This window comes from Musca autumnalis, unplaced genomic scaffold (genome assembly GCF_047663935.1).
Source record: "Musca autumnalis isolate F117 unplaced genomic scaffold, ASM4766393v1 scaffold_1, whole genome shotgun sequence".
In the NCBI taxonomy this organism is placed as follows: domain Eukaryota; kingdom Metazoa; phylum Arthropoda; class Insecta; order Diptera; family Muscidae; genus Musca; species Musca autumnalis.
The window spans coordinates 63481016-63497101 of record NW_027411644.1 but is presented as its reverse complement, the minus strand read 5'-3'; the positions used below and the strand labels follow the sequence as shown (position 1 = coordinate 63497101).

The following is a 16086-nucleotide window of genomic DNA, read 5'->3' as shown; positions in this document are numbered from 1 at the left end:
ATTGCGGCAATTATTAAGAAAGAAATGGAGTTGGATAGGCCACACTCTGCGCAAGCCTCAACACAGCATCCCAAGGATAGCCCTAGAATGGAACCCACAGGGCAGCCGACGTCCAGGCCGTCCAAGCAATACATGGCGAAGAACAACGATGAAGGAACTTGAAAAACAAAATAAATCATTCCATGACTTAAAATCATTGTGCCACAATAAACCTCTATATAAAACTCTTGTAGAAGCCCTATGTTCCCAAATGGAATAATAAAGGAAATAAAAAAAAAAAGTAACTTCAGTAGTTTTTCTAAACTTTTCTATACATTGATTTTAAAAGAATTTTACTTTTTAAAATTATCGGGCATGTTCTGGTATTCACCTCTGCACCTCACGTGTATCGAACACACCTAAAGCTGTTCTGCAACACACTTTACACCTAGTTGGGGTGTATTCCTCACACTGTAATTTTGATGGCGACAGCTGAGTGAATCCTTATTTTTTAAAGAAACTAATTGCAATTTTCTACAAAAAACTGCATAGGACTAACATTTAATGTGTTTTCTATTAGCATTTAAAGAAATATTTAATTCTCTTAACAAAATATGATTTAAAAATGTATTTTTCTTAAAGTATCAAATTCAACATGTACGCGCTCTTGTAGAAGTTCGTTTCTTTGTTTACGCCTGTTTCGTAAACAATCGAAAGAACAAAGCGTACATACCAACACACGCATATGTATTCGTTGATGCGCCAACACAGACTGGTATTTTTTCATTGTCAATGATAAAGTTTGAAAGCTGTAAAAAAGCTTTCCAAAGTTCTTTTGTGGAATATGAAAGCTCTTCACGTGAAATACAGAACATCAATTGCTTTCACAGGTGAAGTGCATGTGTGATGTGAAATGGATACACGGTGAATTCCAGAACATGCCCGTATTTTCCGTGCGGAAATTTCCGAGGGAAATATTTATGATTGCCCTGCATGATTTACTAACACAGACATACATTTGTCGTTTGTTTCCCACTATCTATCATTTTTTTTTCACAAAGACGTTTGGGATAATAAATTTTTGAAATTTTTATAAAAAACTGATTGAAATGTGTTGAAAACGAAAAAACATATACAATAACAAATACTATGTAAATGGAAAATAAAAAGAAATCGACGATTTTCAACTGTTTTGGGTTTTTGACAATCAATACATGAACTCGATTGTCCTGTCATGTGTAAATGCTAGGTGAATGCCTGAGTTCGATTTCCAATAGTGAGTTTCTGTAACTCTTTTTTTATGGTTACTGACAAAACTCGCTAACCCTGCGTTTACACATGACAGGACAGTTGAGTACATGTATTGATTGATTGATCAAAACCCCAAAACTTGCCTGTGTGACGTAGGCGTCCAGACAACTGCAAAACCAGTTTTTTTACAAAAAATGTTAAAAATTTTTTAACCCGGCTGTCTGTGAAAAAATGATGGACAGCTGGGAGACAGCCGACAAATGTATGTATGTGTTAGTAAATCAGGGTTGTATTTGCAGACAGACTGTCTTGTGTAAACGCCTAGTAAAATTTAAAAGAAAAAATATGAATAAAAAATTGACATCACTGCTCTGGGTAGAGTTTACCGGCTAATAGCCTGTTTATATTGTAGCTTTTTGCCGGGTTAATCTTCTTTATGAGGATCTATTTGACGTAACGCAATGGATTGACAGCCAGTTTCTGTATGTCGAAAGAAGAATGTGTGCGAATGAAACACGCCCGAACTTTAGTTTTCGAAATAATTTTAGCTTTGCTTTTGCTTCAAGACAAAAAAAAAACAAATTTGAAAAGCACACAAGAGTTTGGACTTGTTTCTTTCGCACACATTCTTCTTTCGACATACAGAATCTGGCTGTGATATTTTACACCGGTTATATGTAAACCTACTATTATAACACATTTAGACTAGCCATAAATCCTCAACTGGATTTAATAAATCCAGTACAAATCTCATTGCATTTAGTTATACCTTTGGAGGATTTAAATGGCAGTCAGCTGATTTTTGTTCATAGCACAATTACCAAGGTATATGCATCAGCCCATCTGATCGAATTTGAAACTTCAAAAGAAGTTGTTGTACATTGAATTTGTCTCAAACAACATACGGTAAATTACAAATTTATTGTTTAATATTGAAAATGCTAACACATTATAGCTTCCTTTACTTACCTGGGGTTACCATTTTTACCATTTTTAACCTGCAAAGCGTTCCTTAACCCCGAAAAGTGGCAAAACTGGAAGCAATTTTTAAGAGAGTGAGAGTGGCGAGAGAGCGAAAATGGCTTTCTCTTCTACCACGGGCTACCAGCAAAATTTCTGCAGTAAAAAATGGCAGAACTGATTTTTCGACTTTTGTTTGACGACTAACGACGGAACTGGACGAAAAACAGAAGAAAAAGTCGAACGCTGACAAAACTAAATTAAAAACTGTGAAATAAAAGACGAAAATTGATTTTTTTATGTTTCTTTTTGACATTGCTGCCAGATCTACCATTTTTCCGTTCCTTTACTTTTCTGGTAAAAATGTTCATGAGAGAGCAATTTTGAGCAATTTTGACACTTTTCTCTTTTACCACCCTTACCATTAAAAAAGTAAAGGAACAAAGCTTATGCTACTAATGCTAACTAATGAGCAAATAATGAATTATTTTATTGTTTAGACATCGTAAATATTACGCCAGGTCTACATTTGCGAAATCCACTCGATTTCAACTGTCAATTCCATTGCTCAAACGTCAAACGAAATCTCATCTGAAGTCCATTGGATTTCATTCGACGTTTAACCAATAGATTTGACAGTTGAAATCGAGTGGATTTCGTCAGCTTGGCTGTTGCAACTTTTTGTATTTTCTAGCAACATGTTGCAGAAAACAGAGTTGTATACGGGGATTTATGCCGGATTTAAAACAAATCCACTCAATACGAGAATTTATTTTTGTATGGGAAATCTGGTAAATTATGGCCGGATTTAGAAAATAAAACCCGATAATGGGCTAAATCCGGCTAATGATGACATATCTAAATGGCCTATTATAGTATTAAGAAAGCCACTGAATTTTAAATGCCAATTCCATTGTGTATATGTCGGATTAATCCTTATAATGAAGGTTAACCCAGCAAAAAGCCATAATATAAAAACGGCGTAATTTGTTTAGATCGCTAATTTACCAAAAATATTCGTTAATTATCGAAATAATGCCGAAATTTTTGGCAAATATAAGTGCAATGCGATGGAAACATATTCAAACTTGTCAGAAAGCCGCCCAGAGAACAACAACAGGTGCCTTTTCATGTCTGAAGTGGACTATATACATGAGAAGACAAATATTCTTCCAATATAGCAACACAATGGCATGCTTTCGTTGCAGCACCTGCTCGGGGTGGCTATCACATTTTAATAAGGCATAAACAGGCATGTCAAGAGGGATCTTCATGATCTAGATGAGAGAACCCCTATATCAACTAGCCTATCAAGCAGGTTTAAATAGCATTCACACGGATGCAGTTGCAGATGCCATAAATAACTATTGTGTGAATGTGGTCCTCGGATAACATCCCCCATCTATCGCAGCTGAGGAGCTTCAGCTGCCACGAAGGAAGGTGCAGTCGTCTGAATTCCTCTAGGGCAAGGATCGATGAACATCGTGCAAAACATCTGCCCAGCATGCGGTTCAAACCGCACGATACACTACAGCTTTTCACCTGCCCTGCCAAATCTACTCAACTAACTCCAAAAAATCTGTGGTTGCATCCCATCGAAGCAGTCACATTCATTTCTGATTTCTGCGGTTTACCACTGTCCCTCCATCAAACAAAATCTATATACGATATACGAACTTTCAAACAAAAATATAAATCTTCACAGATGTAGATGCCTTGGCACCCTCAAAGCCTCTGTACATAAGAACCTTTTTGGCTCCGCTTTATTTCTGGCAAATAAAAGAATAAAGAAGAAAAGGACAACCTAGTTCGAAAATTACTCGGCCTTTTTTTGTTATTTTATTTTTATTATGTTAGCATTGAAGCGGAGCAAGGAAGCCTGCGGAGCAAGAAAGCCAGGCAGTATTCACTTCTACATGTGCAACAACCTCACTTTCCCTGACTAAACCCAAACATGGACACTGACAACGAACCCCTCTTTACTGTCGCCAGCAGCTCCAGCTATGGTGTTGCAGAGAAACGGACTGTTGCTAAGGGCGGGGACGACACTCCCGAACGGAAACATATTAACGACCGTCTAAATAGACAGAACATATTACTCCTTAATCTCATTGAGGAAAATGTCCTTCTGACGACATTTGGGTTAATTTATGGCTGATAGAAGACGATACTGATCCATGTCTCCGCCTACAGTCATAATACTGCGCCCCAATCCGTTGGTAAGTTTGCTGTATCGACTGTACTGGGTCGGGCGTTTTAGGGACAACCAAATCCGACAAACCTTTGCTTCTCAGGCAAAAGCAGTGGAGGAGGAAAGCGGCAAGAGTGAATAATCCATTAATAAAATAGATGATTCACTGATGTCGAAAATCTCCAAAAATGCCAAAGAAGCAATGGAAGACCAATCAATTACTGCAATCGGTATACAAACAAAGCTGATAAGATCTAATCGCAAGTGTGTGAGGAAGTTCGAGAGAAACTACATCCTCTAGCAACTAAGATGAAACTTTTTGTCGGCGAAATTTTCACTTTGAGAAGAGGAAAAAGGACATCCCTTCGTCAAAAAGTCTAAATTGCAGCTATCAAAAAGGCCCTGAAGAAGCAAAAAAGCGAAGAAGGCTTTAAAATCCTCCGGTAATTTTTCACTTGATTTTTCAACTGCCTAAACTCCAAAAACCCTCAGAGAAAGCATTTCGAAGGGAAGTCAATTACTGCAATCGGTTATCAAACACCTTCAGTGTAAGGGAGATTACATCTTAAAAAAGGTCCAGAAGAAGCAAAAAAGCAAAGAAGGCTTTAAAATCCTCCGGAAATTTTTCACTTGATTTTTCAACTGCCTAAACTCCAAAAACCCTCAGAGAAAGCATTTCGAAGGGAAGTCAATTACTGCAATCGGTATGCAAACACCTTCAGTGTAAGGGAGATTAGTTCTTATCAGCTGAAAAGATCTAACCTCAAGTTTGTGAGGAAGTTCCAGAGGAAATTCCCACTTCAAGAAGAGAAGGTATCCCTATCGAGACCTCTAAGGAGGTGACGACGGCAGAAACCTCTTGTTCGAAAAAGGACACTCCTTCATCCAAAGCGGCTAAATTGTAGCTGAGAAGAATGCCATCTGACTCAGGAGAAAACGCCAGCAGCCAAAGCAACGATGGTTCTGCAATCCCACGGCAGCGGGTTCTTTCGTACCGGATTGACCCGCAACTACACAACATCATTGTTCCGGCCAGCGGCTGTCACCTCACTGTACATATGTTTGTATTTGTTTCGTTTTTCTGTGTTGGGAGCAGCATATCTCGGAATGCCTGCTCCGAATTCTTTTGGTGGGCGGAGGAAAACCCAGGACCAATATATTTGTGCTCGGTTTGTCACATCCGCATCTTCACCCACATCCAGCCTTCGGTGAGATGCAATAGATGTCAGGAGTGGGTGCATCTAAGGGGTTGCTCTCGACTTGTCCACGTGAGGGACTACGACAGAGACTATGTTGCTGCATGCTGTGTGGATACAGTCAACAGTCAGTCGTCATCGTATTACGAAACTACCTCGTCGTCTGATTATGAGACTCCCCCGCAGTCTCCTCGACAACAAACGCACATGCAGCCTTTAACACCAGCCGTTGCTATCCCAATCCCCGAAAATGCATCCTTTTTGCAATTTAATTGCAATGGACGCTGTGGTAAGATCGAGGAAATAGTAGATTTCATGAGTCGGAGGAATGAATATCAAGGTCGCGGCGGTGCGAGAAACCAAGCTCAACAACAACTGTAGCTTACAACGTTGCAATGGTTACAACGTGCTAAGGAAGGATCGCACCAGGAGTGGAGGTGGGGGATTAGCTTTCCTATTGCACCAGTCTGTCCAATACAGACTTATCTCGCTTGAGCCTGTCTGTAATGACCCGTACATGGAATGTATGGGGGTAGCAGTCAGGTGTGGAACTGCCGAGATAGAGTATACATCCCGCCGAGAAATAGCTGTATCTCAGATTACGTGCCTAATATTAGCCCGCTTTTGGAAGGTCATAATCGTCTGGTCCTGGGGGAATTTAATGCGCATCTAGAGATGTGGCATTCGGTCCTCGGAAACGACCAGAGAGGTACAGCGCTGGCTGAGCAGATTGACAGCTCTACGTTTTGCACGGTCAATGAGGACGCCCCTACCAGAATTAGAGGAGAGTGTCACAGCTCGCCAGACATAACCATCGTGTCACCTGGTCTGACAAATGACGTTGCCTGGCAACCCGTCATTTCCCTTGGATCAGACCATCTTCCCATAATTGTCTCCATTAGCAGAACACCCGATTTCATTACCTCTGAACGCCGCACATTCGTCAATCATAAGAAAGCTTATTGGCCTGATTTCAGAGAGTTCACCAATCACCGCTTCAGAGAACAGCCCAATCCTTCTGATGTTCGGGTAGCGGAAAGGACGTTCCGAGACATCATCACTGCTGCAGCCGCTCGCCATATCCCTGCTAGTCGAATACCCGAAGTAAGACCAAATTTCCCAGCAGAGGCGGCGGGATTAGCAAATTGGCGTGATGAGCTTCGTCGAACCAACCCCAATGACCCTAGAGCAGGAGGAGGCATTGTGACTCACAAGAGAGCCCATTTGCTCTAAGTGAGCGTAAATTTGTTATCGCTCACAGCCTGTGTAGATGCTAGCACGTTGTGAACAACAACAAGTTTACGCTCATTGAGAGCACAAGAGAGACCCAAAAATGTTCTCTGCCTCACTCTGCCCTAGAGTCAGGGAGCTGACACTGGAAGTTAACAGGCTGGTCGGCGAGCATAAGCGGAACAAGTGGTTAAATCATCTGAAGAATTGCAACACTGGAGCCGGTATAGGTGAATTGTGGGCAACGGTTAAGTCACTCTTGAACCCTGGAAGAAGGGAGGATAGGACCTCAGTCACGTTTGGCGACGTTACGTTGCCTAACCCGAAGAGGTGCGCAAGCTATTTCAATCGACAGTTTGTCGAGCACCCCGCGAGTGACAGGGCGAAGAGAAGAGTATTACGACGCATAAGATCTCTTCCTGCCGAGGAGGAGCCACCACAGTTTACAATGGATGATGTTGCAAATGCCATCAGGAACGCTAAATCATCCAAAGCGTTGGGCCCTGATGGAATCTCCATGGTAATGCTGAATCAGCTGGATGATCCGGGAGTGGAGTATCTCACTAAAGTTCTCAAGTTGTCGCTGTCCACCCGCATTGTTCCCGAAGTCTGGAAAATGGGCAGGGTGGTCCCACTACGGAAGCCCGGCAAGGATGCCAGCAAAAGTGAATCGTACAGGTCGATTTCGCTTTTGTCGCCCGTAGCAAAGACCCTTGAGGCCTTATTCCTCCCCAGTATCAGAAATATCTATCAAGTTGCCGATCATCAGTATGGATTCCGTAAGCAACACAGCACGACAACTGCGCTGCACGTTATTACCACACATATTTGTCAAGGACTTAACCAGAGACGCCCGTGTGATAGAACAGTGATGGTGGTGCTTGACTTATCAAAAGCCTTTGATACAGTCAGGCACTCCACGCTGTTTGAGGACATTGAGCAGACATCCCTCCGGCCAAGCTTGAAACGTTGGATAGTCAATTATATGTGTGGACGCTAGTCGTACGTGGAATTCAGGAACAAGAAGTCCAAATCCCGTAGAGTGAAACAGGGAGTTCCCTAAGGTGGGGTGATATCTCCGGAACTGTTTAACCTCTCCTGTATTCCGCCCCCTCCAGACGGCATTGAGATCGTAACGTATGCGGATTATTGCACAATCCTGGCATCGGGTACCTATCCTGATGACATATGTGGGAGACTGAACAACTATTTAACCGATCTTTCCACCTTTTTCAATTCGAGGAATATGCAGATTTCCGCCACAAAATCAACAGCCACTCTGTTCACCACATGGGAAGCGCAGTTTGGAAGAGATTTGAATGTCGTGGTCGACGGTAGCAGAATTCCGACCACAAACTGCCCCAAAATTTTAGGGGTCACCTTCGACACTACTTTCACGTCGTGCGCGCACGCCACAGCTATCTGCGACAAACTGAAAAGTAGGAACAAGGTCCTCAAGTCCCTAGCCGGTAGCACTTGGGGTGCAGATAAAGAAACCTTGTTGACCACATATAACGCGATAGGTCGGTCTGTGGTAAGCTATGTGGCGCCAGTCTGGTCCCCGAGATTATGTGATACGAATTGGAAAAAGATTCAAACCTACCAGAATGCCGCCCTGAGATCAGCAACAGGGTGCATCCTCAAATTTTCAGTGGACCATCTACATGAGGAGGCAAAGATTCTTCCAGTAAAGCAACACAATGAGCAGTACCTGCTTGGATGTTACCGTATGAGCCATCCCAATCACCATCTGCTGGCTAGGCCCGACACATTCAGGCATATCAGGAAGGCTATTCATGCTCTAGAGAGGGAGGTCCAACAATATAGGAGAGAACCCCTAGATCAACAGGCATATCAAGCAAGTTTAAATAGTATTCACACGGATGCAGTTACCAAGGCCTTAAGCAATTATAGTGTGAATAAAGTCCTCGAAATACATCCCCCATCTATTGCAGCTGAGGAGCGTCAGCTGCCACGACAAACTAGAGTAGTTTTGGCTGAACTACGCTCGGGATATTGCAGTCGCCTAAATTCTTATTGGGCGGAAATCGACCGCGCCGTGCAAGGCATTTGCCCAGTATGCGGCATGGGCCCGCACGACACAAAACACCTTTTCAACTGCCCAGCCAAACCTACTGGAGTTAGATGTCCAGTGGATTTGTGGTTACATCCCATCGAAGCAGCCACTTTCCTGGAACTGGAGATAGACCCATAGCCAGATTGAACAGAGGAACGAACATACAAACATAATAATAAACACTGTTTCAACAACAACGATGGTTCTGCGGCATCTTCGATTGATTCAAAGGTCACTGAACCTTAGCAGACCAATCTAAAATCACAACCTGTGGTTGTGAAGAGAAAGCGGTCGTCCGGCAGCCTTCTGCCGCGAATAAGTTGACACTGTCACACTCAGTTAATTCGCCTGCATCGTATGCTTCGGTGACGAGGAAGGTTAGTGAGAAGATCACTAATGGAGAGACCAAATATGAGAGCAAATAGTGGAATATAGGGAAAAATAGGAAAGTGATTTTGTATATCATGAAAATCTTACATATTTTCGAAAAAATAGTGGCTTTCGGATGCATATAAGAAACTGCACATGTATCTTATGTGAGGTACCTTTACAGTATGAAAAAACTACATCACGAACGAAAATATGTAAAAATTCTTGAAATATTTTTTTCTGTGTAGATAGAATATTTCTGTATATTCTAATGTTCAGAAATGACGCCCAACATTTCAGTAAAGTTAAGGTGAAAACAGAATGAGAAGTTCATGCTTATTCAAGCCTGAATTTATGTAAAAGAATAAAGAAATGCAAGATCGCATATTAATTAGGTAGTACCTTTCCTTTATTCTTTTACATAAATACAGGCTTGGATAAGCTTGAATTTGTCATTCTGTTCTCACCTTTAGACATCATTTCTTATAAAAGAATAAAGAAGCAAGGGCCAGATAGATTGAATTTTTCTGTATTCTTTTATCAGAAATGGCGCCCAACTTTACTGAAACGTTAGATGTGTTTTCGGCATAACGTCGCACAAAAGTTGAAATCCTATTTTCCTTTCTTAGTGAAAAAACCATAATTAGTGGAGAAATATATATTTTAGATTTATTTAGAATAATTTATTTAAGATTTTAACATTTAGCATATGTTATAGTTAAAATTTGAATTAGTATTTAAATATCAAAATAAAGTATTTATAGATTATAAAACAATATAATTATTATAAAAAGTGTGTTCGAGCAAAACAATAAACATTCTTCTAAAAGGATTACATTATGTAAAGGTTGAGTTTTTGTCTATTTATTTAGGGAAGTTAAAATTTATTTGGTTTGGGTTTTTGTTTTTATTTTAAAAGCCTTTGGCTCAACTACTAGTTGGACATGATTTTGCCATTAAACTAAACTAACAATTTCATTTGTTCATAATTTCATAATTAAAATATATAATTCATCTTTAAAATAAATGCATTTTTTAAATATTTCTTTTGAGCATTACAATTGTTACTACATTTGTTTTTTATCTTTTTTATTATACTTAACGATTTTTGTTTGTTTAAAACTAATGGTCATTTGTGCTATATGTATGTATTTTTTTTAAATGTAATTTCACAAAAATGTGTCTTCTTAATTTTTTTTAACCAAATATTTTGTTGTTGTATTGTCTAATAAATTTATTGCTAAGTAATCACAATATTTATCAAGTCATCCAACGGCAGCTCTGTGTTCTTTTTATTTATATTATTATTATTGTGGTTATTACTAATATTCGTCTTATTATTGAAATTAGAATTTAGATTAGTGGTTGCAGCCACTTCTTCCTCGTCGTGCATTTTCTTCATGTGCCCTATTTTGAGGAGATATAATTAGGATATTATAGAACTATATTATCTCTCGAAATACTTACATTTAAACTTAATATGTGTCACAAAGCTTTCGCTACATAAATCACATTTGTAATAGGTTTTCCCGCTGTGTATTCGTTCATGTAAACGCAGTGACTTTTCAAAGAGATATGAGCGCCCACAGATTGTACAGGTGAAATTCTTTTCTAGAACTGAAACAAGAACGCATACAAATTAGAAAAGAGGAAGCACATACTAAAGTCTAATTTAAACTGCTACCTAAAATAAAGGTTTTTGGTCTAACATGTCATAAATTTCGACAGATATTCAATGGAATTGACAACTTAAATAATATGTTTGATGTAAATACTACTTAACCTACAGAAAAAATCATTGAATACACTGGATTTCAAATATCAAATGTCTACTGGATATGATGATTAAGCGCATCATCTCGATTTATTTGACATAAATTGTATGAAAATGACAACTTAAATCCACTTAATTTCCACTTAAATCCACTGGATTTGGCAAATCCAGCATAGCCTATTCGCCAAGGAATTTCGTAAATGTAAACGTACTATAAATGTACTGTAACTCATGGCACAATAATACAGGTACAACGGGAAAAACAGCTGATTATCACACTAGTTGTCAAAATGCATTATTGTGAATAAAATCACATGCGAATGATAAACAAGCAATTCACAGCAATACGTTATTGTGAACAATTTTGACGTTTGGTATGATTTGATCTAACACCTTATTATGCTTTGTTTACATTTACGAAATCCACTCGATTTCAACTGTCAATTCCTTTGCGTATACGTCCTCCGAAATCAATTGGATTTCATTTGACGTTTAAGCTATGTATTTGACAGTTGAAATCGAGTGGATTTCGTAAATGTAAACTAACTACTATTATTCCACCATGCTGTAACCCGGAAAAACCTTTAAACGCATTTTACACTTGCACTTAAAACAGGTGTTTTGGGGGTTTACGTCATTTATTTGACAGATATTGTATGTAATTAACAACTTAAATGATGCATGGTTTATAACATACGTCAAATGAAATATGTTAAATGTTAAAGCGCATTTACAGTAAAGGTTGTTTTTGTATTTTGTAGCAACAAAAATATGTTCGTTCGTATATATTTTTCGCTTGCTAGGTTCTGGTTCCTCTGTGTTGAGATTAAAAAACTCTGCAACCTGTACTGGCTGTGTCCAGAAAGAATCAGACAACAGCTGAGTAAGTTTGTGATCCCCGAGTACGGCATTTACACTGTATCATTGTATTACCTGCGAAACTACATCAGTATGAATGGTATCTAAGCGCCTGCTTCACTATGTCGAAAGAAAATTATTGCGAACGAAAAACACCTAAACTCTGGTTTTCATGGCAATATTGACTTTGTGTTTGCTTTAAAACAACTACAAAATTTAAAAATTATACACGAGTTTAGTTGTTGTTGTAACAGTGGTTGGCTCTGGGTCTATCTCCAGTTCTAGGAAAGTGGCTGCTTCGATGGGATGTAACCACAGATCCACTGGAGTTAGATGAAACCTACTCATCTGGGCTGGGCAGTTGAAAAGGTGTTTTGTGTCGTGCGGGCCCATGCCACATACTGGGCAGATGTCTTGCATACTGGGCAGATGTCTCGCCCAATAAGAATTTAGGCGACTGCAATATCCCGAGCGTAGTTGAGCCAAAACTACTCTAGTTTGTCGTGGCAGTTGACGCTCCTCAGCTGCAATAGATTTCGAGGACTTTATTCACACTATAATTGCTTAAGGCCTTGGCAACTGCATCCGTGTGAATACTATTTAAACCTGCTTGATATGCTTGTTGATCTAGGGGTTCTCTCCTGTATCGTTGGACCTCTCCCTCTAGAGCATGGATATCCTTCCTGATCTGCCTGTATGTGTCGGGCCTAACCACAAGATGGTGATTGGGATGGCTCACACGGTAACATCCAAGCAGGTGCTGCAACGAAAGCATCTCATTGTGTTGCTTTACTGGAAGAATCTTTGTCTCCTCATCTAGTTGGTCCACTGTAGATTTGAGGAGGCACCTATTGCTGTTCTCAGGGCGGCATTCTTGCAAGTTTGAATCTTTTTCCAATTCGTATCACATAATCTCGGGGACCAGACTGGCGCCGCATCGCTTACCACAGACCGACCTATCGCGTTATATGTGGTCAACAAGGTATCTATATCTGCACCCCAAGTGCTGCCGGCTAGGGACTTGAGGACCTTGTTCCTACTTTTCAGTTTGTCGCAGATAGCTGTGGCGTGCGCGCACTACGTGAAAGTAGTGTCGAAAGTGACCCCTAAAATTTTGGGGTAGTTTGTGGTCGGAATTCTGCTACGGTCGACCACGACATTCAATTTTCTTCCAAACTGCGCTGTCCCTGTGGTGAACAGAGTGGCTGTTGATGTCATCAGGATAGGTACCCGACGCCAGGATCGTGCAATCATCCGCATACGTTACGATCTCGATGCCGTCTAGAGGGGGCGGAATACAGGAGAGGTAGAGGTTAAACAGTTCCGGAGATATCACCCCACCTTGGGGAACTCCCTGTTTCACTCTACGGGGTTTGGACTTCTTGTACCTGAATTCCACGTACGACTGGCGTCCACACATATAATTGACTATCCAACGTTTCAATCTTGGCCGGAGGGTTGTCTGTTCAATGTCCTCAAACAGCGTGGAGTGCCTGACTGTATCAAAGGCTTTTGATAAGTCAAGCGCCACCATCACTGTTCTATCGCACGGCCGTCTCTGGTTGAGTCCTTGACAAATATGTATGGTAATGGCGTGCAGCGCAGTTGTCGTGATGTGCTGCTTACGGAATCCATGCTGATGATCGGCAACTTGATAGCTATTTCTGATACTGGGGAGGACTAAGGGATCAAGGGTCTTTGCTACGGGCGACAAAAGCGAAATCGGCCTGTACGATTCACTTTTGCTGGCATCCTTGCCGGGCTTCCGTAGTGGGACCACCCTGCCCATTTTCCAGACTTCGGGAACAATGAGGGCGGATAGCGACAAGTTGAGAACTTTAATGAGATACTCCACTCCCGGCTCATCCAGCTGCTTCAGCATTACCATGGAGATGCCATCAGTAGTGCGATTCTCTAACTGATTTTTTGAGTTACCGACAAATGTCGGTCAAATTAAAATGCTTATAATTTCGGTAGTTAACGTTATTATTTGGTAAGTTAGCGACAAATAAAAAGTAGTCGTAAAGTTCTACCGATAGCAAGCGTGTTGTCAACTTGTATTTGAACTTTTCGTTTATAATTTTGCGTTTTAATGTTACCGATTTTTGTCGGTAACTCAAAAAATGTGTTATAGAATCGCACTACAGGGCCCAACGCTTTGGGTGATTAACCGTTCCTGATGGCAATGGCAACATCATCCATTGTAAACTGTGGTGGTTACTCCTCGGCAGGAAGATTCGATTAAAATAACTTGCGCACCTCTTCGGGTCAGTCAACGTAACGTCGCCAAACGTGACTGAGGTCCTATCTTCCATTCTTCCAGGGTTCGAGAGTGACTTAATCGTTGCACACAATTCACCTATACCGGCTCCAATGTTGCAACTCTTCCGATGATTTAACCACTTGTTCCGCTTATGCTCGTCGACCAGCCTGTTAACGTCAGCTCCCTGACCATGGGGTCATTGGGGTTGGTTCGGCGAAGCTCATCACGCTCATTTGCGAGTTTAGTTGTTTTTCTTTTCGTTCGACATAGTGAAACAGGCTGTAAGCTTGCCTATTAGACTTGTTGATTCAGAGGTTCTCGCTGGTAGCTTTGGATCTTTCTCTCTAGATCATGAAGATCTCCGCTGACGCGCCTGGTGGAAGCAACCTGTCCACTAGATTGTGGTAGGCATGCCCTCGGCAATAACACCCAAGCAGATACTGCATCGATAACATCATGTTGTGCTAAAATACCTGCAAAATCTTCGTCTGCTCATGAATATGGTTCACATGTGTCGTGAGAAGGCACCCTGTACAGTCATCATGGCGGTATTCTGGCAGGCTTGAATATTCTTCCACTGCGTAGCGCTAACATTTGCATATCACACTGCAGACGCAATATCTTGCCACAGACCGACCAATAGCATGGCAAGAGGTCAACATGATTTCTTCGTCAGCATCGCAAGTGCAGACGACTCGCGACTTGAGAACATTGTTCATACTTCTGATCTTGTCGCAAGTAGCCGTTGTTATTGTAACAGTTTATGATATGTTTTTCTGCTTAATATGGATCCTGGATTTGGCTCTATCTCCAGTTCTAGTTAGTTGAGTAGGTTTGGCAGGGCAGTTGAAGAGGTGCAGTGCGTCGTACGGGCCTGTGCCGTCATCGATCCTTGCACTATAGAAATTTAGACGGCAGCACCATCCTGAGCGTAGTTGAGCCAAAATTACTCTGATTTGTAGTGCTAGCGGGTGCTCCTCAGCTGCGCTAGATGGAGATGTTCTCCGAAGACCGTTTTCATACGATAGTTGTTTATGGCATCTGCGACTGTATCTGGGTGAACGCTATTTACACCTGCTTGATAGCCTTGTTTATCTAGGGGTTTTCTCTTGTAGGTCCACCACCCTGGCATGTCTTGGTTGGTGGTCCTATCATCCCATATGGTAACTAACATCCGTCCAACATGTGCCGCGCGTTCACCAATAAGAACGTTAAAAACTTGGGTTTGGGCGTCGGGTTAGTAACCCTCCCCTAGAAAAAAGCAGCTTCCGTCGCATCTGAATTAGCGTTCAGAGGTGATGAAATCGGGCGGACTGCTTATGGAAACAATTATCCAGATGTTCCCCAGTTCTTTCTGCGATGCTGTTTTACGAGGTTTTTCGTTGGATGACTGGCCAATGTCGTCTCATTGCCTTTCGGACAGAGTGGGGATTCTTGCAGCATCTGGAGATGACTGGCGAATATCGTCTCACGAGTCGCGCAGCAGCTATGGGGAAATTGAACCTTCCGTGTGGAATTATTCTCTCCGTTTTCCAAATATCTGGAATCTCTGACCTATTTACCGATAGTGTCTGAATTGCTGGTCTCTTGTAGCCGAGCTGATATTTTACAGCATAGGAAATGCTGTCAGGTCTCAGGGCTTATGGGTGCACCTTTTGCCCTGTTCTGCTCAGATGGATGTGCAATAAGTAAATACATTGATGGCAAAACTTTAGCCCCCATTTTTTTACTTCGATGATGTCAGCACCTCCGAACTTACAGCGACATTTTTTCATAACGTTCTGGCGTCTGCAAGACTCTTTACATTGGCCCAGAGCTTGTGTTAAACAGCTTCACAGTTATCCACATATTTTACCCATTTCCCTCTGCGATGCTGGTTCACGAGATTGTTGATTTTGTCGGACAGACTAGGGATTTTTGGATCAACAGAAGATGACT

The 16086-nt window shown here is 41.2% G+C and overlaps 1 protein-coding gene across 3 annotated transcripts in view; it reads right to left on the bottom strand.

The window, feature by feature from the left end:
* Positions 1–9896: 9896 nt before the first annotated feature.
* LOC141399722 (uncharacterized) overlaps positions 9897–16086 on the bottom strand; it is a 69155-nt gene continuing 62965 nt past the window's right edge. For all 3 annotated transcript variants that reach the window (XM_073978966.1, XM_073978958.1, XM_073978949.1), the window contains 2 exons: positions 10721–10870; positions 9897–10660 (listed from right to left, as the gene is read on the bottom strand). In XM_073978966.1, coding sequence (XP_073835067.1) covers positions 10494–10660; positions 10721–10870 — 317 coding nt within the window. In that variant the 3' untranslated portion in view covers positions 9897–10493. The remainder of the gene's footprint in view (positions 10661–10720; positions 10871–16086) is intronic.